Below are 25,101 nucleotides of genomic sequence, written 5' to 3'. Positions count from 1 at the left end.
AAACTCTCGTAAAAATGCCTGCTACGAACTTTAGCGTCTTAAATGGTTCCTCAACTAGCTTCTAACGTTTGTTTTACTCCGTTGCTAAAGCAATGGGGTTGTTCTGAATTTCGAGAAGAAACATAAACCGAGTCCGTCGAGCGCACATGGCAGGACTTGGAGCCGGTATATTTGGTAGAAATGTTACTTGCGAAGGTAGAATGCAAATGAATTGGTACCAACCATTGACAGAAATGGGTGTGAATCGCCTATCCTTCCCCATACGTAGCCGCCATTTCTTCTTCAAAGTAAGAGTTTGCTTCTCGTGTAGAAGGGAACTGTACACATCTCACTCCGGCGGCAAACATCTCAAAATGGCAAAGGAGCACCTTAGGTCAGCAATAGTCATCATGAATATGCAAAATAAAATTAGACCAATCAGCCAGCAGGCGTGTCACGAATTTTAATGACAACGCCGTTTACACGCTTTACTCTGAGAAAGTTTTGCATTTTCTTGTTTATATAGAGCTCACGTGAAAAAAAAAAAAAAAAAACACAACACGTCACTTTAAAATGTTATTCACTTTTTTTACGCGTACAGTTCTCGATCAATTTCAATCACTCTCCTTCATTTTTAAAATGCATTTGGCAGCGTTTGCAAGCTAATAAAGAGCGGCTTAAATAAAAAAAAGAACATAAATGGCAAGATGGGTATAATTTTCGGTGACCCATGTTTCATGTCCTATCTTGAAAGATTTCTTTAAACTTAACTTGGTTGAATTGGAAAAAAAGAAGATTGTATAAAAAAATTCAATGGACTCCAAATCAAAGACGAAAAAAAACAAACAAACAAACAAATAAACAAACGGAGTCCCCCTGCGGGCGTTGAACGCCATGCCCTTCCGAACCGAGGCTCGGAAATGTAACCACTGGGCTACAGGCGGACTCCTTGAATTAATTAGGAAGCAAATTTAACGGTATTTATATGCACATAAAGTGTAGTGTTTCTTTACATCCTCATCTTGCTTTGGAAAATGTGCTATCAAGAAAATGAAAGACCTTGTGAGACCATTATTAAATCTTTGTCAAATTAAAAAGAAAAATAACCTCCCAATTAAGATCCACACTTTTGTAGGTCTTTGCTTGTGGATACAAGCTAATAAAGAGAGGTTAAGGTAATTCCCTTGAAATTGTTGTACTACCAAATTTTTTTTTTGAAAATCGGCATAATTAACATTCATGACATGAACATTCAAAAAATGCAATAAAAAAATGGGGTCACCGTACTTGTTTACGTGTCAGCAGGCTCTTAAACTGGTTGCGCGTTAAAAATTCGAATCACTTTCATACAGAATTAAGTCTTCGCCTCTCGAAAGACAAAAATTGCTTCTTGAAAGTAAAGCTTCTTTTATTCAGATAAACAGTATTGCTTCATTTAAACCGTTTTTGATTGCCTGGTTGTGGGGATATTGCACTTTTTCGGACAGTTCCGTGGTTAGCTTGAAGTCCTCGCCTTGGCCAAAATACACCTAGTACGGAACCATTTTCCGAAAAAAAACCATGTTCTACTATAAAACCTTTTTCCTTATTCAAATATGTTTTTTATTAGACTGCTCTTAGCAAATACCTGAAAAAGAATCGGGGCTCAACGTGCTCGTTTAAGAGAAAAGGAGCATTTATTTCGCTATCGAGCTTAGTTTGAGGGAAACATCTTACGTTTTGTACGTGCACGCGCTCATGTGCGCGCGCTAATGACGCGAAAATCCTGCGCAGTAGGGATGCGCAATGCAATACTAAGGAATCACCTTAAATTAAAAAAGACATGGCAACATGGATATATTTTACGGTCAGAAAGGCTTTGACGTACTTTCTTAAAAGGTCACTTTTCTCACCTAACTCGGGTGAAACTGAAAAAAAAAAAAACTGTACGAAAACGATCAATGGACTCCAACACGAACATACAAAAAAGACAACAACAACAACAACAAACAAACAAACGAAGTCCTCCTGCGGAGACTCAACGCCATGCCCTTCCGAACCGAAGTTCGGAAATGTAACCACTGGGCTACAGGGGGACGTCTTGAATTGGGTAGCAAATTTACGGTACCTATACGTACACAAAACGTAGTTTTCATTGATAGCCTCATCATGCCTTGGAAAAAAAGATGAAAGACCTTGTACTAGTGGTAGGTTTATTGAAGTCCATTATCAAATCTTTCCCAGATTAAAAAAAAAAAAAATGACTTCCCAATTAAGATCCATACTTTTTCAGGTCTTTGCCTATTGGATACAACCTAATAAAAAGAAGTTAAATGAAAAAATACATGGCAAGATGGATATATTTTACGGTCAGAAAGGGTTTGATGTCATTTCTTACAAAGTCTTTTTTCACCTGCCTCGGGTAAAACTGAAAAAAAAAAAGATTGTACGAAAAAGATCAATGGACTCCAACACAATTATGAAAAAACAAACACACAAACAAACGAAGGCCTCCTGCGGGGACTCAACGCCGAAGCTCGAAAATGTAACCACTGGGCTACAGGGGGACTCCTTGAATTGGGTAGCAAATTAAACGGTACCTATATGCACATGAAATGTAGTTTTTATTGCCAGCCGAATCTTGTTGTGGAAAATGTGCTATGAAAAAATGATACGCCTTGCATTAGTTATTAACTAGTTAATAACCGAGAGTGAGGTCGTTACGGGATAATCTCAAACCGAGGCCTTGCGTATTGACCGAGCGATAGCGAGGTCAATATGGTAGACCGAGGCTTGACATTTTCCCGTAACGACTGAAAGGTCAAGGTTATTGAGTTGTTTATTATATGACTTATGAATTAAAGAAAAGAAAAAAATTATTCCAACGGAAGTCGTCAATTTAAATGCGGCGATGCGGGCGTTTACCGATTCATTCATCGTCTCAAACCCAGGGCAAAACTACACTGTATGGCATATTCCGTTAAAAACAGATTTCTTTAAGGGGAAAATTGATTGTCACAGCCTCAAAAACGTATTTTAGTATCGTGTTGCCAGAATTTGATGAGAGAGTTTTTCTGACTTCAGTGGCAAAACGTCAACGCATATAGAAAAGACAGCAAGTGCTTCAAAATAGTCCAAACAAACGGTCTTTCGGTGAGAGAAAATACTAATGCTTCAGAATGCACTGCTCAGAATGACTCGATCTTCCCATTAATCGCTTTCGACAACATATCTTCTCCTTCTTCATTCTGGGATTTATAGATGAGCTTTTCAAGCATTGTGAACGTCTAAAACTGCCTGAGGTTATCAGAAACACTGCTACCAACAGAAACCACATGATTGTTTACTTCTGATGATCCTGGAAGCTGATTTACACTTGCTTATGTTAAAGCGATCGAATCTATTTGATGAGAACTGTGACGGAGTTCAATATTTCGGTAATTGTTGTAACTAAGATGATAACTTACAAGTTTCTTCGTGGTATTCTACACAGGATACATGACAGACCTGCTGATGGTGTTTTTCACTTAGCGATTTTTAACCCTTTGAATACCAACTACGCAGATATGCCTAATTAATGGTCGTGCTCTTTGTACCACTTGTGACGTCATCAATTTAAATGTCATCAGATATTCTTGATAAGCAGATAGTAGTGCTAGGCTAGCCCTTTCCGCACAATGGTCAAGTTTAGATATCGACGACATTCCGACGTCGCAAATCGATTTATCAGTTTTGGTGCAAAAACGGTGGTAAAATGGTCCACAACGCCTATGATTGATCAAGGTCCATTTCTAGGCTTCGCCCGTAATTAACATCCAACTTTTTACTGCAGCCAGAAAGAACATACAATGCAAAAGGTAGCCAGTGTAAAAGGGCCGAGAAAAACAGAAAGGAAAGGGCCAACAAACGAAATTGAGAACGGTTAATGGCAAAAAAAAAGAAGTCCAAATTTTGGCTTCTGTGCATGTCCGGACTTGAAGTTTTGCTCAATTTTGTACCTAATCCTCGAAAAATCTCTCCTTTTAGTAAAAAAAAGCTTTTTTTTAGCAAAAATTAGGCTTATTTAGCGTCATAGCGGCTAAAAAACCTGACTAAACGCTTAAAAACGGTATTTTTTGACGAAAGTTTGGTATTCAAAGGGTTAATACTAGGCAAACTTTGATTGTTTTTCACTAGTGTCCGCCAAGATTATCGGCTGGTAAGTCAAAAACGACTTCTATATAAATTTTGTTAAGGAAAAATCTCTAAACTTTTGGCTACTCGGAATTAAATTTACTTTCTCTTCCTGTTTTTAATCGACTTTCGTCGTTTCAATGCGCTTGAATTTTCAGAGCCGGGCTCTTCCTAATTGGCATAATCTGTAATCGGCCGGTGGGCATTACGGCTGCATAACGACCGCTCACATCTCGCTCTTAGCCAATCAGATCGCGCGTTATATCGGCCACAAACCAAAGCCAGGCCATTTAATAAAAGTTTTTATTGAGTCCATTATTTAATCTTTCCCAAATTAAAAAAAAAGTGACCTCCGAATTAAAATCCATAGTTTTGCAGGTCTTTGCCTATTGGTTACAAGCTAATAAAGAGCGGGCTAAATAAAAAATAAATAAATAAAACATGGCAAGATGGCTATATTTTACGGTCAGACAGGTTTGATGTCCTTTCATAAAAGATCTTTTCAAACCTCACTTGGTTGAAACGGAAAAAAAAAATTGTACGAAAAAAAATCAATAGATTTCAACACAAACATGAAAAAACAAAAAAACAAAAAAACAAACGGAGTCCCCCTGCGGGGGCTGAACGCCATGCCCTTCCAAACCAAAGCTTGGAAATGTAACCACTGGATTACTTATATGCACATGAAATGTAGTTTTTATTGACAGCCTCATTTTGCTTTGCAAAAATGTGCTAAGAAAAAATGAAGGACCTTGCATTAGTTATAGGTTTTTATTGAAGTCCATTATTGAATCTTTCCAAAATAAACGAAAATGACCTACCAATACTTTTGCAAGTCTTTGCCTATTGGACGCAAGCTAATAAAGAGCGGCTTAAATGAAAAAAGACATTGTAACATGGTTGTATTTTAGGGTCAGCCCCTTATAAGAAGTTTACTTTTTGGGTTAGTTTATATTGTAAGAAACACTGGCTGCAAACTAATGAAACGTCACGAACGATCAGACATTAACCGAATTGCTGAAAAAAAAAGTGCATGATCTTTTCGCAGAAATCGTCTTCTTCGAAAGATTTGTTTGCTTGATAATGCTTGAAGCCACTAAGCTAAGAATTAAAACACGAGTGATCAATACAAATAGATTTGTTACCGGGTACTAATAAAAGTGTATTCTATAAAGTGTCTTGAGGACGCCCGCCTCGCATTGTTGCTCCTGGCTTGTGTTCGGCCCCGTCCACACCAAGCTGGAGAAATTTGAGAACGGCGTTTTACTCTAAAAATACTTCCAATGTTTTCCATCAACATTACGCCGCAAAAAACGTGTTTGAGTAAACACGTTTTCAAAACGTTTTCAGTCCACACTAAAGAGCAAGCTAGCGTTTTCAAAATTTCTCTGGTGTAGTGGGGACGGTGCCTTTGTGTGAGTTTTAACTACCTTCTTAAACATCTAGTCACGCAGTGTTAGTAGGCCTAGGGGAGTGAAATTGACTATATTGTAATGCAAACTACCTAAAGTAATTAGTATTGGATTGTCATGAGAAAACGGGAGTAAGCTATATTTCGGCCAACATGCAAATAACAAAGCTTTCCATTATTTTTCGCTTGTCGATTTCACTGAAGGACAAGGTCTTCTTGAGCTAGTTTCAAGTCCTTGGAACTCGGAAATATGGTCCAAGCTCTTGCAAATCGAGTCTAAGTAGGTCGACATCAAAGTTTGCCCAGCCCGGTCCCTGCTTCTCTGCAGTGTCTAAGTAACTATATTTCGGCCAGCATGCACATAGCCAAGCTTGCGATTATTTTCCCCTTTCAATTTCGATAAAAGACAAGGCCTTTGCGAGTTAGGTTCAAGTCCCTGGAACTCAGAAATATGGTCCAAGCTCGTAAAAATTAAGTCTAAGTAGGTCAAAATCAAAGCTGGCACAGCCCGGTCTCTGCTTCTTTGCAGTGTCTGAGTAAACTGTATTTCGACCAGCATGCACATAACGAAGCTTCCGATTATTTTTCCCCTGTCGATTTCGATGAACGACAAGGTCTTAGCGAGTTACCTTGAAATCCTTGTACCTCGGAAATATGGTCCAAGCTCTTGGAAATCAAGTTTAAGTAGGTCAAAATCAAAGTTTGCGTAGCCTGGTCTCTGCTTCTTTGCAGTGTCTGAGTTAGCTGTATTTCGGCCAGCATGCACATAACCAAGCTTGCGATTATTTTTCCCTGTCGATTTCGATAAAGGACAAGGCCTTTACGAGTTAGTTTCAAGTCTCTGGATATCGGAAATATGCTCTAAGCTCGTAAAAATCAAGTCTAAGTAGGTCAAAATCAAAGCTGGCGCAGCCCGATCTCTCTGCTTCGTTGCAGTGTCTGAGTAAGCTATATTTCGGCCAGCATGCACATAACCAAGTTTGCGATTATTTTTCCCCTGTCGATTTCGATGAAGGACAAGGCCTTTGTGAGTTAGTTTTAAGTTCCTGTATCTCGGAAATATGGTCTAAGCTCTTGGAAATCAAGTCTAAGTAGGTCATAATTAAAGTTTGTGCAGCCCGGTTGACCACTGCAAATGGATTGCTTCACGTCATGGAATATTTGCAGTCGGACGGTCTATCTGTAAATGAACTTTAAATATGCACACCCATGGTAATCCTAATCGTATTGCGCAGATTTGAATCGTAGCAGTGTTTTTAAGAAATCAGATAACAGATTACAAATGCTTTGATTAACATGACGACAGACGTCTGTTTTTCTAATTAAGACACCTGTATTGGAGATGTACCTGTACTGATTATTTATGGCTGCGCAATTACTTACAAAAATATCGCTTTTGTTACGTTACTTCCTTTAATTTATTATCAATCTTCTACTAGTGGTCCACACGAGTATTTCCCCGATACTGTTATACGGTATGTAGGTCGAGTAGTGAGTGCATTTCTTGTGAATGACTTGCTTACATAAGTTAGGTGTCCCTGACTAAAAGAGTTTAAGACAAGAAAACTTATTGTGACTTCCATCTATCCACCCATAAACTTTTTTGACAAAAACGGTTAATAAAATTGGCAACTTTACAGCTGATGCCTGGAAAAACCTTGTCGAATCTAATTTCCTTTCCTGCGCAATTGGGAGTATATTTTTGTATATTCAGTGCAAGCTAATTTTTCTTATTTCAGTACACAAAGAATGAAGCAGGCTGGGAGGCGAGTTTTTCTCAGTGTTTGATTGTTGTCTTGCTTTCATTGGACACGTGATTCGGTCAAGGAACAGCACAAGCTTCTGATGGTGCCCATTACTGCATGTCTTAAATGCCTTATCTTCCAGTAGAACAAAAATGGGTTAAGAGTTGAATTCAAGAAAAGCAGAGTCAATGTCGAATCCCAGGCGAGGTCAAAAATCGGTGAACGTAATCCAGTGAGAGCAAATATAGATACGATACCATATGGAATATAGCAAGCCAGTAATGTCATTTGTACCCAGAGTGCAATGGACACTGTCTTTCTATATCGCGCTATATTCATTGAAGGTCCTCCTCCGTTTGGTTGTTGGTGAGCTTCTTCTTGTATTCGTGCTCGATGATGGCTAATTGTGACATATATTTTGATGTAACAGAACGTTGAGGTAACTATGCATAATAAGATACTTATGTACATGATGCGTATAGCGATATCGTGGTAAAAAACTAGCATTATTGCAAAAGCAAAGCTACTGAGCCAAAAAATGACCACCAAGAGCCTCACTCGCCTCAAAGTTACCACCTGTCTGTATCTTAAGCCCAACAACAGTGCAAGAAGTCTGTCCACACTTATTCCAGTCAGTGTTAACAAAGACACTCCGCAAAACGTCACGGCTATTGCATTACTTAGCCCTGCAAAAATATAACAATGTTTGGAACGCTCTTGGGACAATAGAAAGCTAGCGTAGAGAGGCTGGGCAATAAGGCCCACGCACATATCGGTGATTGCAAGACAGGATAAGAGAAGTCTTGATGGCGGATGAAAGGACCGCACCTTTTGAAAAGCAATAATCATCAGAACATTCCCCAAAAATGCAGTCATAGATAGAAAGCCATTTATTGCTGAAATGATTGTCTTTTGATGTGCCCCATAAAGACCTGTCGTACAGTTTGATTCCTGAAATCTCGTGTAGCTTCCATAATCAGTTAAGCTGACCATTTTCGTGTTCTTTTTCCGTCTGTGGTTAGAATCGTTAATTTACGTTGTCATCTCTTCGCCTTCTGTACAGTTCAGCACTTAGCAAAGCATGTCAACCTTGATAGAATGTTCTTTTAAGGCTTCAACTGGTGATCATAAGTACTTGATGAGTAATCGTTCCTGATGGTTGAAAAATATTAGTTTGTAAGGAAATTGCTTATATTACACGTATAAATGTGAAACCCAATATTCCCTTGTTAGGTGTCACACGTAACAAGATTAATTGCCATCGCAGACGCACACATGGTCTCATGTCAGATTTCAGTATACAACATGATATCAGTTTTCATTGTCCAGTGCAGCTCTACTAGCAAGACGTTTCAATAGGCCATTTCCGAGTTAACTTGTGCCTTGGTTTCAAAACGGTTCCTCGTTCAAAACCTTTCATATGGAAAGGAGTTTGATTTACATGAAAATGAACCTTTAGGCGGAACACATTTTAATATTAATGGTTTAGCACGGAAACTCGTTTTGACACAGAGGCAAAAGCCAACTCGGAAATGGCCAATTTACACAAACCAGTACTGGCAAGCCTTAATATCTGAAATTCCTTTCCCCGGAATCATAATAAATAAATAAATAAAATTAAAGACTTTATTTAACGAGGGTAACATAATTTACTGGTTGCCCAGTAGTTTACAATATGGCCCTCCCTAATTTTACATAAAAACATTTACATTAAATAAAATACAGCTCCACAGTTCTTATGCGGAAGTTTGATTCGACTGTTAGATGCGTGTAAGCTTACAGAGAACATGAGTATATCTTCTTTCTTCGTATTCGCTACAAAAAGTGTAACTCTTGAAGTTTTACTATCATACTTAAATAAATGTGTGGGGAATGATAATAGAAGTCCATATACATGTAACCTCTTTGCAAAACTACCTCTCAAAATTGTCACACCTGCGTTTTCGCCTCGATCCTAATTTTGCCTGAAGTTTGGTTTCCTAATCATTTGAATTTATCCCCCGAAGACCTATGACGTAGTTATAGTGAAAAGATTGAAAGAATGAAAACAAAAATTCATACAGCTGCCAAAAACATCTGTTGAGTGTAAACAACAACAAAAAAAATCATGCATAAATGTAAACAGGGTGAAATTAAAATTAAAAAAGTTCAAACAGTTTGTCTCAAAACTGAGCAACCTCTCTAGCATTCCCGCAGTGTTTGTGGATTCAAAGGATATAACAGAGGATTAAACAGCTTGGTTACGTGTAAAACATTACTGGGTTATAATGAAGGTTTCAACGAAGCGTCAACGCCAGTTTTTCATTCAGTGCTAAATTCCGACTAGTTCTTTTTGTTCAATAAATCCTTGTCAATAAATCGTTGAACTTAACTGTGACAGATTCAAGTCTTTATAAATTCTGAACTTAGGTTTGATTGTTCTTTCCACTTTACAGTCCTGGAAATTGACTTTCCATGAGAAAAAAACTAGTTTTGCTATGCAATTTCAACGTAATTGGGTTTTAGGAAATTTGAGTTTGTCACAAGTTAAGTTAAACAAATTTTGGTGGTGAAAGCAGGAGTGACCGACGATAACATTGATATTAAGCATCTTCTGTATTTTCCGTCTGTCACGTGAGAATAATTTTATTACGATAAAATTTATGACTCATGCGTTAAGTAACACACAAGAAAACACTGCTTTCTTTGATTTACCCGTCGTACCCGAGAATCACAACCTCTTAAAATTTTCACTGTGTACGTGCAATAATTCAGATAAAATTCCGGAAGCAGAAACTCCGAAACATCGAGTCCGAATCCATGAAAGTCCGCTAAAAATATGCGAATTTAGTTTTGTCTCTTGATAATTAAGTACTTACAGTGCACCACAGATATTTCAAGTCAATAAAAATCATCACTGCGGAACAGTTCATTGGAAATATTGGTGTACTTATACAATATCAATTTTGAAAACAAATGCAAAATTATGCTAAGAATTCTTGTTTGACTAATGTCAATAATGAGGCAATTGGTCACAATTGAAGACATTATTTTGATGTGATCACAATCTCTTAAATAAGTTTTCAAACGAAAACCTTGTTCTACCTCGGTCTTTCCCTGTGCTTTCTTTCTTGTCCTAATAGAATTAAATGGAGGTGACCAATTTTACTGTAGTCTCGGTGGTTATTTGGAAGCAAGGACCTTAAAGCATCGATCAATCGCTGTTCGTTGCCCCTCGTTTCTATCGCTTCTCTGACGCTGACTATGTCCAAGATAAACTTAACCGAGATAGCGACATTCTGATGTTCCATTGTGCAGATGGAAAAGAATCACTAACCTGCATGGTCACGAAGCAAGAGACGTTTACTTAACGTTCTTGAACTGGAAGAAGGACGCCCACATAGAGAGAGCTAGGTGATCGTAAGAAGCATGCACGAATTAAGAGCAGTGTGCTGTAAGGATCTACTAAGGGAACCCAAGATAGAAAAAAACGACTTCCAAAACTATGCCAGAATGACGGCCTAAGTAAACTAGTTCTAAAAATATGTTTCTAGTATTTTGCGCTAATTAGATAGGTTTAAAAATAAAGATATAGGTTTCAGGTATTTTGCGTACGCGGCAGCCTAATTATGTATTGACGCCGAAATCGGAAAAAGATTATAACCCAGGAAATCAATAGGTCTTATTTCCTCCACTTATTGGCGGTGTAAAATCGAAATGAAAGTTGAACGTGAATCGAGGGGGGTGAATAGGGGTATGCAAATCCGTCGACCCGTGCCTTTTTCTCGCCAAATCCGTCGATCCGCCAATGTTTTTGTTCAAATCCGAAACCACAACCACATCCGGAAACAGAAATGTAAAAGTTCAAAGGTAAACCGGTAAATGTGAATGCCATAATGTTAATTTCGCACAAATAGTAAAGAAGGCAATAACAGTCTCACACCTGAGTTTAAATGAGCTTTGTTAAAAAAAAACAAACAAATAATTTGGAAGAACTCATTAACATACCGACCTAGGTTGAAGAAAGATCTATGATCCAAATTTCGGTTAGGACCCAAAATCCGAACATCAAGACAGGCACAATCCGGAATCCGTGCCAGAATTCACAGCTGATCCACGATCCACAGTGTTTTCAAAATCCGCGAATCCGCTCGATCTACCGCAAAAATCCACAATCCGTGGGCTTTTCAAGGCCAAATCCATCGATTCCAAAACCTATTCACACCCCTCTGAATTGTTGACGAATGTTTTTTTAAATTATTGTGTCGCTAAAGATCAACTCACCAACGCTGAATTTAGACGAAATGCAAGGCTCAAAAAAGCACTCTGGTACGTGGTTTCCCCCAACGAGACTATATTGACTGGAAGAACAATCATTTCAACTACAAGTCGGGCGAAAAAAAAATGGAGTAAGTTAAACGCCGCACTCTGAAAATGTTTTCACAAAAATAGGTCACTTGAGTAATATGAGCGACCCTTTGACCTTTCATGCCATTCGGAAATCAACAAATGGCAGCTCTTACGTAATTTGACTTTCATTCGTCGGAATACACGTTTCTTTGCCTTTGTTTGCTTTTCTGACACATTCTCGAGTAGAAGAAGTAGTAAGGAATTTGGTGGCATCTTACCGTACTATCATGAGAACAACTGGAGTATTTTTGCAATTTGACCCACTACGCATTTATACGGGCTACGAAAAGCTCAAGTTGATCGCCAAATTACACATTGAATTTCGCTTTTAGAAAACCGCAGTGTTAACAACGTAGCAACAATCAAATGGACTTAATGCTGAGGAATTATTCCTTACCTTAGGGAGTTTTTCCTGACAGGAAACCACGGCAGTTTTAACAAAACACACAGAGCGAAAACACTACACTACACTAGTAAAAGTGTTCAATTTTTGGTCAAAGTGATGACGTTGGTGATGATGATAGCCATTCTGTACACTTAAGAGAAAAATCCCGAGGAATAAGCCAAGGCTATTTCAGGGTGGTCATTAAGTACAGTAAATAACGGTAACTTAGTTGTCGCAGCTTCATGAAGGGAGTGAAGGACAACAAACCATGATTTTAACTACAGACCTCACTGCGATATCGACCGTGTGAAAAAATTCATTAATTGTCTAATATAGGTTTATGAATTATTAATTGGTTCAAACTTTTACAAAAATAGCTTTAGTTATTGTGGCGCCATTCTTTGAAACTGTCTTCCTTGCGACTTAAGGGAAGCAGAGTCCCTGAGGTAATTTGAACGCCTACTCAAAGGAGATGAATAAGGCACTGCATTCGTGGAAAGCAGCTTTTTTTTTATTTTATTGTTGGGCATTAAGTGTATTAGCTGACGAATTGTTTACTGTGTTTAAATAAAGATTATATTGAGTGTGTTGAGTGTGTTACGTACACGTACTTTGCAGCAGTACGCGCACGTACGTTGTGGCAGTACGCCCTACCATAGTTGATAGAGGGGAATGGTCATGAAATTCGACAATCTTTATTGTATGTTTTTGTTCTCTTTTTTGGCCTTCACCGTGCACAAAGCACAATAGTTGTTTACTCCGTACCGAGGAGCTAACCGATAGAAACGTGTTGGTTACGTAATTCATGCATAGTGTATAAGATTGTGCACGGTTGTGGACCTTATGACATAAATCTTAAAATCTTTGTTTGCTCCTTTGATGTTTGCCGGACTTCATAACCAGTCCCCTGTATTAACCATGGCCCTATCCATCAATTTCAGCCTTAATATGTACAGCACTTCACGATTCTAAATGTTCTTTCAAATATCTCCTCAATACATCAACAAATAGACTTGCAAGATGGCGTAGAAAAAAGTATTTCACCATGTAAATTATGTCGCTTCCTGCGTGCTTTACAACACAACAGAGCACAGTCGAGGCTTCTTTATTCCTTAAGTATTGGGGTCTTAGCTACATATCTTATCACTGGATATAGAGCTTGACCAGTTGATTTCGGAATGAATGTAGGATGACTTTGCTTTTTATCAAACTCATCGCTGAGCACGATTCTTTACTGCGGTAGTATCAATTAAGGATGTGAGAAAAACAGTGCAATAAAAGGTTTGGGTGTTTAATGAGTTGCAGGTGTCGTGGACGGTAAAACACTTCGTTAAAACCAGTACCATTGGATAGAATAGGAAATTACCTGGGTACATGTCTAACAACATAGTGAATAAAAGTAAAGTATATAGTGTTCTGCCTAATATTATATGGAATTACTATCCCACAATGTAGCACATTACCGTGTCTTTTTTGTGATAAGTAATTCGCTAGACTATACCCCTAAGAACCTTTTCTTTTTTTGTTATTTCAAGTTTAATTAACTGTGAAATTCAATTAATGAAACAAGAAAGGTAACAATAGAGGAAAATGGCAATATTTCAGTACCTTACTTTATTGGATAGATGCATCGGTTCCTAGCCTTGTAATTAAAAATATAACCCTGGGGTCACATTAAGCACATATGGAAAAGAAAATGCAAAATATATGTTGTTTTTGAAACGAAGAGCAACTTAGCCAAGCTCTCGGTCTACAATCGCTAACAAAGTTTTGTAACTCGATCTTTGAACATATGCTGTGTTACTTGATCATGAGTCAACAGTTTTGGGAGATTTATGGGTTTGTGTGTCACGTCAACGCGGGAGATAATCACCAAGTGGTCGTTCATCTTCAGTTTGCTACCACTAGTTATGAATTACGTAATAACAAACAATATACCAAAGCACAGTGAATTTTTTTTTTTGAATTTAGTTATGAATTTGTAAAGAAAAGCACACCTGAAATGTATATTGTTCATATTGTAATCTACGATGATCAAGTCACTTAACGAGGTGCATGTATAATTGAGCTCCAGGTGATTATTAAGCTTCGGTTGTTTGTCTCGTCAACGCAAAGAGCCAGGAAGTGGCCCTTTATCTTCTGTTACAATATATTCCTCTTAGCAAATGTGTTAAACATGAAAAGGTATCCATATCGTCGATTACTGTTCAGTGTGTAATCGTGACTCTGCATGACTTTGCATGACAAATCAGGCTATAGTCACGATAGATTCTCACAGGGCCGTTGTCTTTCGCTTGTTATAGCTTTTCCTCGAATGAATTTGTAAAAATCGACCAAATATAGAGAAAAAAGTGGCAAAGGCCTCGTTTTAGAAAGATTGCTTCCACTCGTTTTTAAGGATATTGAGGTTAGCATGCGATTTATGCTAATTAATTGTCAAATGTACAAGAAACTAGGATCGAAAACATGACAAAGCAGAAGGTATTACAGGCCTTGACTTTGATGCAAATTGCAATCCTGCTCTTAATGACCTTGAAGGTAAATGAAAACCAAAAGCCTTCTAAGGGGACATGTGGTTACTGGATAGTAAATAACCACAATAGTGCAAAAAATAGTCGCGGACTTTTGGTCTAATGGCGAAGTATTGTTTTAAAATTTGCGTGCTTGGCATTAATGTCCTCTGCATCACTGTGAGCAACATCTGGGACTTTTATACAAGGCAAGGAAGGGAAGGCCAAGACGGGAACGGCAGCGGACGCGGAAAACTATTGCGTGTCCTGTCGTGACGCCAAAGACAAAAGATTAAAGTTCTGTAATTTTCGTACAGGATGGCGATGTCAATAACTCTAGCTTCATAAAAGCTTTCATAAAACTAATGACATCCCTTAGAGACACGGAACTTAATTACTCTTCTTTGTATTATGTGAAGTAAACGGGTTCCTGATCTGTCAACATTTAATACTCAGACAATCCAGAATTTCTGTATGAAGAAATTATATGAACGATCTTTACATCGACCTAGTTCAGACAGCTTTTTGCAAGCAGCGCGTTTTAGAATCGATCCTGTCTGTAATTGTAACTGAAACAAATATTTACAATAAAACAAACATTACATTAAGTTCCGGGTAGTATGAAAACATGGCATAAACATCAATTTCCAAATGTGCATTTTATTTGCTCGATAGCTGCTTTCAATCGTATTCCCCAAACAAAAGTTTACAAAAAAAAGTTCGGTCCCAAAATACAAAAAATATCTGACTAGAGATAATAATGTTAATGTTGTTTTTGTTTTTTTTTCTTTTTCACCTTATAAAATTTGAAATGTCTATTGACTTCAATGAATGAGGTTAAAGTGGAAAAAGTTCTTTAAGACTACCAATTAAACAAAAAATAAAAATGTTACTTTGACGTTTAATCAAATTCCGAAATTTTGTTAAGTCATAGCTCCAATTACTGAATGATATACAGGAAAAAAGGATGCGTTGATGCTTTTTAACGGAAATTGAATTATCAACCTAACAACTGATTATATTGGTCTGAAATCGCACGGGTTAGATCCAGGGAAATGTCGAACTTTTCACCCTGAGCTAATCAGCAACAACAAGGGCCGGGAGTTTGATTTCCTGGTTTTGAAAGTTTATATGCTCTCTGTTGGGAGCTTTTACCAAAAACGCAGGAACTTGACACTCAAGATATCTTTTTTAGTACTCAAAATAGCGTCATTGGTCAATACATTTGCTCAGTACTTTTTTGCTGACGGAAATGGTATATCAAATTTTGGCAGCCAATCATACTTCAAGGCCACAACGAACAACATAAATTGCAAAGATTTCAAGAAAAAGAAGTTTAGCCACAAGCAGAAGTTGTGAGGAGTTCATCATAGTTAAGAAGACTGTATTTTGCTGAAGGAGGCCTGCCAGAATATTAGATAACTCTATTTTATATCCATCGCTCAGGTAAGCAATTAAAAAAAATGGGAATGTGGTAAATTATGGAGTTTCATTGCATGCTACAGCCTGAATTTGTTGGCAAGACTTACATGTACATGTTTTAATTCTGTTTGGTATGTTGTATTCTTCATATTATGAAAATTATTGGACAGCAGCCTGCAAGTTCAGTTAAAGAGTTCTGTTAACTGAATCACGAAAAAAAGGTAACTACAACAATAATGTATGTCACTTAAGATTTCATCTTCTTGTATGATAATACTTCACGATGTAGGAGAAAACGTCTAGGAGAAGCAAAATAATGTCAGCAAACACGACGTTTGGGAAGATCAAGTTTTGCATCTTAATCTTAAGGTTACCGTAGACGTTCAGGACGGGTCTTTTGAAAAATCTTTTGCACTCGTGTCACTTTCAAAACTATATATATATAAAAATACATCACCCTAAAGCCAATCAAATAAAAAATCAGAAAAAAAATAATTAGTTTAAAGATTTCATTTATTGATAAGCGGGCGAAAACCTTCAAACGCAAAACTGACAGTGTTTGCTGAACTCAGTTGCCTGGATTCCAGTTGGCACGTAAATAAAACAAGCTGCACCTTGCCAATCAGCAGATGAAGGACTGAAAAAAAGTGCGTGAGGCTTTTTCGATGTTTCCTTTGGTTAATGAGAAAATATACATTTAATTAGACGGATATGATATTATTTGGCCGATCTTCGTGACATGACAAGGCGAATTCGGCGAACTGATAATCGAGGAACATTTTGGCGAATTTTCGTAAAAAGGCGAATTCGTAAAAAGGCGAATTCGGCGAATTGATAATCGAGGAACATTTTGGCGAATTTTCGTAAAAAGAACCCAAATCTATATACCCTATAATATTGATTCAAAAATAAAGCCCGAGTTTTTGTCTCCTAAAGTTTTGAAAGCTTATCACACCTTATCAAAAAAACTGTCAACGCTGTCATGCTGTCGGCCAATGAAACTCGATCAAGCTTAGAACAAGATAGTTATAATAAAAATAACCCATTGCAATTTGCTGGAGAATATTATTTTACATTCATATTGATTTTCGGTGAAGGATTATTGAGATATAACAGAAAGCTAGGCTTCTGGCACGGGAAAACTGAATAGCAAGAAAGCACTCTATTCAGCAAAATCGAAAACAAACGTCCAAGAAACGACTGCGAAAATAGCAACTAAAAACGATCAACCGCTGATTCGATACAAAACGTGGAAATGCTATAAAGTTACTTGGGTAAGCTTTCACTAGAGTATTATACTTACAACCGTTTTATGGTTCGTATAGCGTGGTGGTCCATGGGTGAGGGCAGTTCTGAAAAGAAGTGTTGTTGGAGTCACCAACAACAGTTCTTTTCAGAACTACCCTCACCCGGACGATCACACTATACGAACTACTGATACTCCTGGGTTCAAATCGTTTACTATGTAACTTTATTTTATGGCCGGTCGAAAAATGGGTTTTAGTCGCTAGCAGTGAGTTCCTTCTTGTTGCTTTCATAGAATGATCTTTCGTCTTTACTCGTTTTCTTCGGCCCGGGTTTCTTACCACATTTTATCCAAGCGGTTTTCTGTCTTGGAACCTTTATTTCCAAACGTCTTTTCCAAAATTCACTGATGTCTTTGAACGACGCGCAAAAGGAGTCGTAATTCTCAGATAGTAATGGCGATATTAGCCGATGACAGAAACCACAACAGAATTATAAAAATGTTTAGGCGCGCATTGTTGTAATTGAAGAATAGTTAGTTGCTCAAAGTAAAACTGTTACCTTTTTATCGTCTGAATACCCACCTTTGATGAATGGTAGTTATTGTTGTCATCACTTCATGACATGACACGATAAGTGTTCACGTTAATACACGTCACAATCGTGGCAAATTAATCCCACCAGGGTTGATGTCTCCATTCATCAAACTGAGCTCGCCACCGTCACACAATGAGCTGAGAATTACAGCCATTAGCAGAGTGTCTTCTTTCGTGTCGTAAAATATATGTATCTATGTATGTGTGTCTGAGTTTATGTTCTATTACGTAAGAAGTGAGATGCAAATGCCCAGCTGGACCGTTCACCAAATAAAGACTGCTCAATGTTAGTTGTCTAGGAAAGCTACTTTCTGCAATTAACTATATACTTTCTCTTTTTCAGGAAAGACAGATAAAACTGTGTCATCTAAAGTAGAAGTCCTCATAAAAGACCCTGAAGATCTGGACATTTCGATAACAGAAAAAAAAGGAAACATTATCGAGACAAAACATGATGAACTCCACTGAAGTTGAAAACTGCAGGACAATTCAAAAGCTCTGCTGCTTGGCGAGCCTTAAGGAACCACATCGAACAATTATTTCTGCATTAAATGTTCTCCTTTCCATCATTGCCTTAATGGGGAATGTTCTGATTTTTGTTGCTCTTCGAAAGGTCTCTTCCCTTCATCCGCCATCAAAACTTCTCTTTGGTTGCCTTGCAAGCACCGATTTCTGCGTAGGCCTAATCTCACAGCCTCTGTTTGTAATTTTTATTTTCGCTCCAGAACTTTCCAAACTGTGCCACTATTCTACAATACTTACAAATACAATAGGTTTCATTTTCTCCAGGTTATCTTTGTTAACAATAACGGCAATAAGTGTAGACAGACTTCTCGCCCTGATGTTGAGGCTAAGATACAGGCAAGTGGTAACTTTGAGGCGAGTATGGGTCCTTGTGGTCTTTTTTTGGCTTTTTAGCACTGGCTTTTCAATAACAATGCTCTACAAGCGTCGCATAGCTGAAACGATTACCGCCATAATAATGCTATCATGTCTTGTAACCTCGGCATTTTGTTACATGAAGATTTATCTTACCCTTCACTTTCACCAAGCTCAAGTTAAGACTCATACGTCCCAAGGACAACCAAATGAAGCACGAATTCCAATGAATATAGCACGATACAGACAGACCGTGTCCAGTGCTTTGTGGGTACAAATGACTTTACTTGTTTGTTATCTACCATTTGCTGTTGTCACAGGTTTACGTGGTGTGCTTGGGTTACAATCGGCGGCTCTTCACCAAACTCATGCTGTAACGATTACCCTTCTTTTGTTGAACTCCACGTTGAATCCATTCCTTTACTGTTGGAAAATAAAAGACGTGAGGCGAGGAGTGAAGGACACCATCAAGAAGTTGAACTGTTTTCCGGGTTAACTCAATCGAAACCCTAGACGGTATGGCTCATTGCTATCAAGATCGAGTCATTTATCAGCCAAGCAAACAGGGCTCACGAAACAAGCATTTTTTGACTGATACGAAAAATGCTCTAAATACAGCTATCAGTTAATTAGCAATGTGTGTTAAACTTTAGATAAGATAATATAGCAAAGTAAAGTTAGTTAACTTCAAGTGTGATAAGACATTATTTGCAAGTAACTAAAGAAAGATATTAATGAATTGCAAGCAATTGCAATGTTAGTATAGTAAGTTGTGTAAGTAGATGCCGGCCCCCACTCCAACCTCGGGTTCTTGAAAACTTTGTCAACAGGATTTTCTCTGGGTGCTTGCCCATTTGAGTAGCTGTTCGTTTATTCGCTTAGAGACACATTTGGTGAGAAAATGGAGAAAATCTGCTCACACATAAAGAGGATTTTCAAGGACAAATGAAGTGTGGTCTATAGGTTTATATGAGCTACGAGAAAGTTAATGTTTATGATAATGTAATATTGGAAGCTGTCAGAGCCATATTCTGGACCATATATTTAAAGCAACCTAATGATGTATAAAACATCGAAAAGTGTGTTTTCTGAGTGAAAATTTTCGGCCAAAATACGAAAATTACGACAGAAAAAAGTGAAAAATCTAAAAATTCCCTCCATATTGGATTACGTCACTGGCCCTCAGCAGTGTGTTTTTCACAGGTATGCCATGATACTAACACCATCATGTAGGGGACAGAAACAGGTTCTCCATATGAAGGGTAAAAACGTTTCAAAGTAGGGTAACTAGACTTGAAAATGCTGGGGTCCAACGTCCGCCGCCCCCCCCCCCCTCCCCTCCCCCTCTGGACTATCCGGATGGGATATAAGTTTGCATGCACGTACGGGGGCTGACCCTCTTTGGCCTTTGGGGGAAGAGAAAGGACAAAGTCCCCGCGCGCTTATTTCAAACTTTTTAGACTTAAAGAGCATTTAAGACATAATGGTGGAATTTTATCAGGGAACATTTTTGTACATGTATGTCAAACGTTTGGTCGCCTAACGTGCCATTTTTATGGCAACCAAGTTCTCAAAGAGTGTTTTACTTAACCTTGGCGGTTTTCTTGAGGTTAGATTTCTGTTCTTGATTCATTTTGGATGTTACAAAGATTACTTTTCAAATTCTTTACAGTTTTGAAAACAATTGGAGCCGTACTGACTTATTTAAATAATGTCTGAAATCCAAGATGGGGGTCATTTTGAAATCTCACATCGTAAAAATATAAAGTATAAAATGTGACTTCAAGATTGACACGTAATTATCACTAAAGTAGCCACGTTTGGATGTTTGATGCCATTTAAGTTTGATTGCTGTCGAGTCAATACTTTTGGAGACAAATCAGTGGGTAGAGCGCGAAAAAGCCAGCATCCTAAAAGTCTGTGGACAAAGTAAGTGCAGACCATACGAAATTCTCACCAGAATAACAAGCATTTAGTTGTTTATTTGTATTTATCGTTTTATTTATTTATCTATTTATTTATTGGAAAGGCAGTTCAGCCTCTGTTCAACGGCCACCCTCGGAGAAATGGATAGTGGCCCCTTAAAGGGGGCTGGCCGCTCAGAGAGATAAAAACAATATAAAAGCCTCCATCGGGACTTTGATTACTGGCCGCCTAAAAGGGGTAGCCATTTCATAGGGGGCCGCTAGCCCTTAAATGGGGTCCGACTGTATCATCAATCAGCGACAAAGAAAAAAAAAGTTCAGTGCAAATTCATGAATAACTATTAAACCTTTAAAAATTTTTGGCATTTTCAAGACAGTGTAAACTGTTTTGTGTAAATATATTCTTCAGTGTGTAATTAATATTAGCAGTACTAAAGCAAGTCTTGGGTGCAACTATTTCATGGTGTTGTTATCTCCACCTGAATTATTCAATGTTCCTAATATTCTTAAAACAGAATTACTCCCTAGCTGGGATACATCCGTACTCTTTTTCCACCCTTCTCCCCAAACCCCTCCTTCGACTATCAAATAAAAGGTATTTTGTACAATTCTACCATGTACTGAATCGTATATATCATACCATATATCTCCTACTATATATCATCAAACAAAATTTTACCGCGTAGGGTTAAAGGTAATGTTAATTGTCTGCGGTAATTTTAATCTTTTGTTAATCAAACAGCATTTAAATTAAGCTATACCGGTCAAAACTTGGCACTCTCACTGCATTCTATCAGGAAAAATCTTGGTGCGTCAATTCTATAGGAACGTAAAAAATCCTGCTTTCAATGGTTCAGATTTGAAATTTATGATTAGTTTATTGCTATTACTTCCATCCTCGTTCTTTTCTAATTTTCGTACTGTTTTGACTCTTTTTGGAAAACCGTTTGCTTGAGGTTTCATTAATTTTCTATCGTTATAATTGACGCCTGATTAATAGTCTGTGCACCATTACTTAAAAATAGCTGTATTCTCACTTATGGTGCTCCGCCAGACCGGATTGTTGTGAAAACTCCGCATTGAATACAATTAATTTTTCTTTTAATTACTTAGCAAGTTTTCTGAAGGTATGGATGAGGGTGATGGGATCTCACTTATCAATTACCTTTTTCTGCAATTTTTCAGCTTACAATTACAATTTTCACCTACTCTCAGCTATCATTGATACCCCATCCAAACCCTGTTTCATTTCTGTGTTGGCTGGCGGTTAGTTAATGAGTCGATTAATTCCAGGAACAACGCAACTGTCTGATCGTGTCTTTGACTGCTTGTTTCATTTCCTTTATCTTCCAGCAATAGAGAAATGGATTCAAGGTCGAGTTAAGAAAAAGTAGAGTCAATGATATTGACCAAGCGATATCAAGCGATAGCTTAGGTATTCCAGTGATTGAAAATAAAGGTACGAGTAACCCACATGGAAAATAACAAGCCACTAATGTTATGAGAACCCTGAGTGCATTGGACACAGTCTTTCTGTATCGCGATATATTCAGTGAAACTCCTTGTCCATTTGGTTCCCTTTGGTGAACGTGGTCTTGGACTGTAGCTTGGTGATGACGAAGCGTAAGGTAGATTTTCGTGTAACAGAACATTGAGGTTGCTGCGCAAAATATCAGCAGTATGCAGGCGATGCGTGCAGCGATAAGAAAGCTATACAAAGATACAACCGCATTGCCCGTTGAAAATAGCCAAGAGACAACAATAAAGACCCATACTTTTTTCAAAGTTACCACTTGCCTATATCCTAGCCCCAGCAACAACGCGAGAAGTCTGTCAACGCTTATAGCAGTAAGTGTAAGCAAAGATACTCCACAAAAAATAACACCTATAGTGTTTAAAAGGATACCCACGTAGAAACAGCGTTGAGAGTGTTCTGGAGACATAACAAAGAAAACATAGAGAGGCTGAGTGATAAGACCCACACAGAGATCAGTGCTAGCAAGACAAGAAAAGAGAAGTTTTGATGGCGGATGAAGGGAAGACACCTTGTGAAGAGCACCGATAATCAAAACGTTTCCCAGAAATGCAGTGATGGAAAGGGGAACATTTAATACTGATATAATGATCTTGAGATAAAGTTTATCAAGACCTGTGGTGCAATAAAATTCTTGATTTGTCGTGTGGTTTAAATCTTCAGTTACATTCATCGTCTCCGCGTCGTAATATAGTGATTGCTCTGTGAGAGTAAATGTTCTTTTTGCGCTAAATTTCTCCTCTCTGGATTTTCCTGTTACGATGACGTTTCCACCGCTATTCCAATACCTTATCGTGTAGGTCAGTGAGCCCTGTTCCAGTTGTCTGAGAAAGATAGAAAAGTAGAAATCAAACATCGACACTGGTTTGCAAAAAAACAGCTCACAGTTTATATTTGTTTGAGCGGCGCGAGCATGGAATTGAAAGCTTTAATGCTGAAATTACGGTTGCTTCTCGTATTTTTCGCTGATTTCAATCATTCTAACACATTGTAACTGTTATCTCCTCGCTTAAGCAGAGTGAAATCCGCGAAACACCGATGTTATGTTAGTTGGCTGCCCGGACCATTTTGGGCAGTCCTGAAGTAATACAGTTACGAGGGCCAAAAAAAAAAGACTCTCTATATTGTGACTACATTATCAGGACGTTACCCGCTTGAAGAGCCACAACAGTGCCGACAAGCAGTTTTCATTTCACGTACTTTTAAATTGCTCGTACTTATAAATTTCACGTACTTATAAATTGCAAATAGAATGCACCTTTCACTGTGTCGTTCGTTCTGTTTGTGGGGAACATTAACAAGCGACTTATGAGCTTTCACGAATAGTAACAGAGAATATACGATCTTACCCAATTTTTGAACTTCTCGTCCTTCGCAATATCTCCCGTTTTTCAAGTTTAACAATAATAAAATAAGGGAGAGGGACATACAAACCACATTCAAGTCAAATTGACACTGATTTTAACTTGACCTGAAATTTTGCTGTCGGATCCTGCACATCTAGTTTAAATTTGGGAAAAAGATGAATCGCAGCCCGAGTATGATAGCGATCACAACTAAGGAAGGTAAATACATTTTGTCAGCTACCGGAAATTCTGCCAAATAAGTAAAAGTGCCATGTCACGACATAGATAAAACAATTAATGAAAAAAAAATTTTACAGATGACGTTTCATTTTCATGCTAGTTACGACCTACAACCTTACAAAATTGTGTGTTGTTTTCCCCAGTTTACCGTTATTGCACATGTTCGTTAAAAAAAAAAAAAAAAAAAAAAAAAACAACAACAACAACAACAACAACTTAGTTAACATTTTTCTTTTTCTCCAGTCCTAAATTTCGCTTTTGGTCTTCTCCGGCAACACCAGCTGTTATTTGTTTTTACGTTTGAATTTTGTCAATTAAGTTTTCGGCAATGTCAATTTGGGTGGAAGTGAAAAAAAGCCTTCGACTTCCAGTGATGATTCAATAAAGTATCTTACCATTAACATGCAGTTGTGACACTTTTTGTTTTTGTTTTGTTAAACTATGTAAATTATTTAGTAATTAGCAAACCGTACTGCAGGTAGCTGCTACAATGTAAGTAGTGTTGCCTTTTGTTTGCAACTCAAAAAGAAAGCAACTTGGAGTAAGACACTTAGAAACTGTGTTGTATTAGCTGTGTAAACAATTTAAAGTTTAATTGTCAGTAATTTACATATTGTACTGAGAGAAGCCGTACTGTTGTAAGTACTGATTATATGGTGTCGTAACTGATTGCAATATTGTAAAGTAGTGTTTAGTATTGTGCTGTAATGATCTGGCTTTTTTTTTTCTTTTTTTTTTTTTTTTTTTTTCAATTGATTTTTAACAATTTCTTTGTAAAACGTTTTTGCGGAAAAAGTCCCAATCATTTTGTACACTCTAAGTCGTTTCCAAGCTTTTCCAAATCTAAACGAGGATGTTAGTAGATATTCTCGTCCGAGATGCCTTTTACTTCTGCACATCTAATTTTCCTGAAAATGAAGAAAAAAAAAAAGAAAAAGAAAAACATTATAGTTGGTGATGACAGGCAACGAAGATTGCTTTTATTATTACTCTATTTTTTCAGGATGTACCCGAATTTGGACTTGGGCTGCGACCTTTCTAAGGCTTAGGATTTATCTTTTTTCACCCAAGCCTAGTGAGTGGGTTGCCCAAATCCATGTATTTTCAAAAGTATTTACTCAATAACCAATTTATTTTGTTTTATTTTCTCGACTACGCTCTGTTTAGTTACAAAGCATTAGTTGAAAACAAGTATCAAAACTCATTTCCGCCATCAGAAGGTACTTTGTTACTGTGAAAAAGGATTCTTGTTTGTTTTCCGGTTTCACCATGATGAAAATACACCAAGTTGAGAGATTCAATTGAACCTGATTTGCATCTGAATAAGTTTCTGCAAAGAATAC

At 37.7% G+C, this 25,101-nt stretch overlaps 3 protein-coding genes across 4 annotated transcripts in view; 1 reads left to right on the top strand and 2 right to left on the bottom strand.

Moving 5' to 3' along the window:
- LOC145460163 (adenosine receptor A3-like) overlaps window positions 1-19,376 on the top strand; it is a 57,067-nt gene extending 37,691 nt beyond the window's left edge. Inside the window, exons 1-2 of one of the 2 annotated variants that reach the window (XM_081444897.1) lie at window positions 15,630-16,017; window positions 18,178-19,376. In XM_081444897.1, coding sequence (XP_081301023.1) covers window positions 18,286-19,209 — 924 coding nt within the window. In that variant the 5' untranslated portion in view covers window positions 15,630-16,017; window positions 18,178-18,285 and the 3' untranslated portion in view covers window positions 19,210-19,376. Of the gene's footprint in view, window positions 1-15,629; window positions 16,018-17,367 lie in introns of those variants that run through there. The other variant, XM_081444896.1, reaches the window with a different exon arrangement.
- On the bottom strand, window positions 7,289-8,280 carry LOC145502306 (melanocortin receptor 4-like). Its single transcript, XM_081481566.1, has one exon. It carries the CDS (start codon window positions 8,278-8,280, stop codon window positions 7,345-7,347), a length of 936 nt encoding a protein of 311 aa, XP_081337692.1. The 3' UTR covers window positions 7,289-7,344.
- A 2,120-nt stretch (window positions 19,377-21,496) lies between the features above and the next one.
- LOC145502898 (melanocyte-stimulating hormone receptor-like) lies at window positions 21,497-23,396 on the bottom strand. Its single transcript, XM_081482298.1, has one exon. The coding sequence runs from the start codon at window positions 23,026-23,028 to the stop codon at window positions 21,922-21,924; it is 1,107 nt and encodes a 368-aa protein (XP_081338424.1). The 5' UTR covers window positions 23,029-23,396; the 3' UTR covers window positions 21,497-21,921.
- Between the last annotated feature and the right edge of the window lie 1,705 nt (window positions 23,397-25,101).

This window comes from Orbicella franksi, chromosome 11 (genome assembly GCF_964199315.1).
Source record: "Orbicella franksi chromosome 11, jaOrbFran1.1, whole genome shotgun sequence".
Lineage (NCBI taxonomy): Eukaryota > Metazoa > Cnidaria > Anthozoa > Scleractinia > Merulinidae > Orbicella > Orbicella franksi.
Note: the sequence above shows the minus strand (reverse complement) of the source record. Positions and strands in the feature narration are given on the sequence as shown.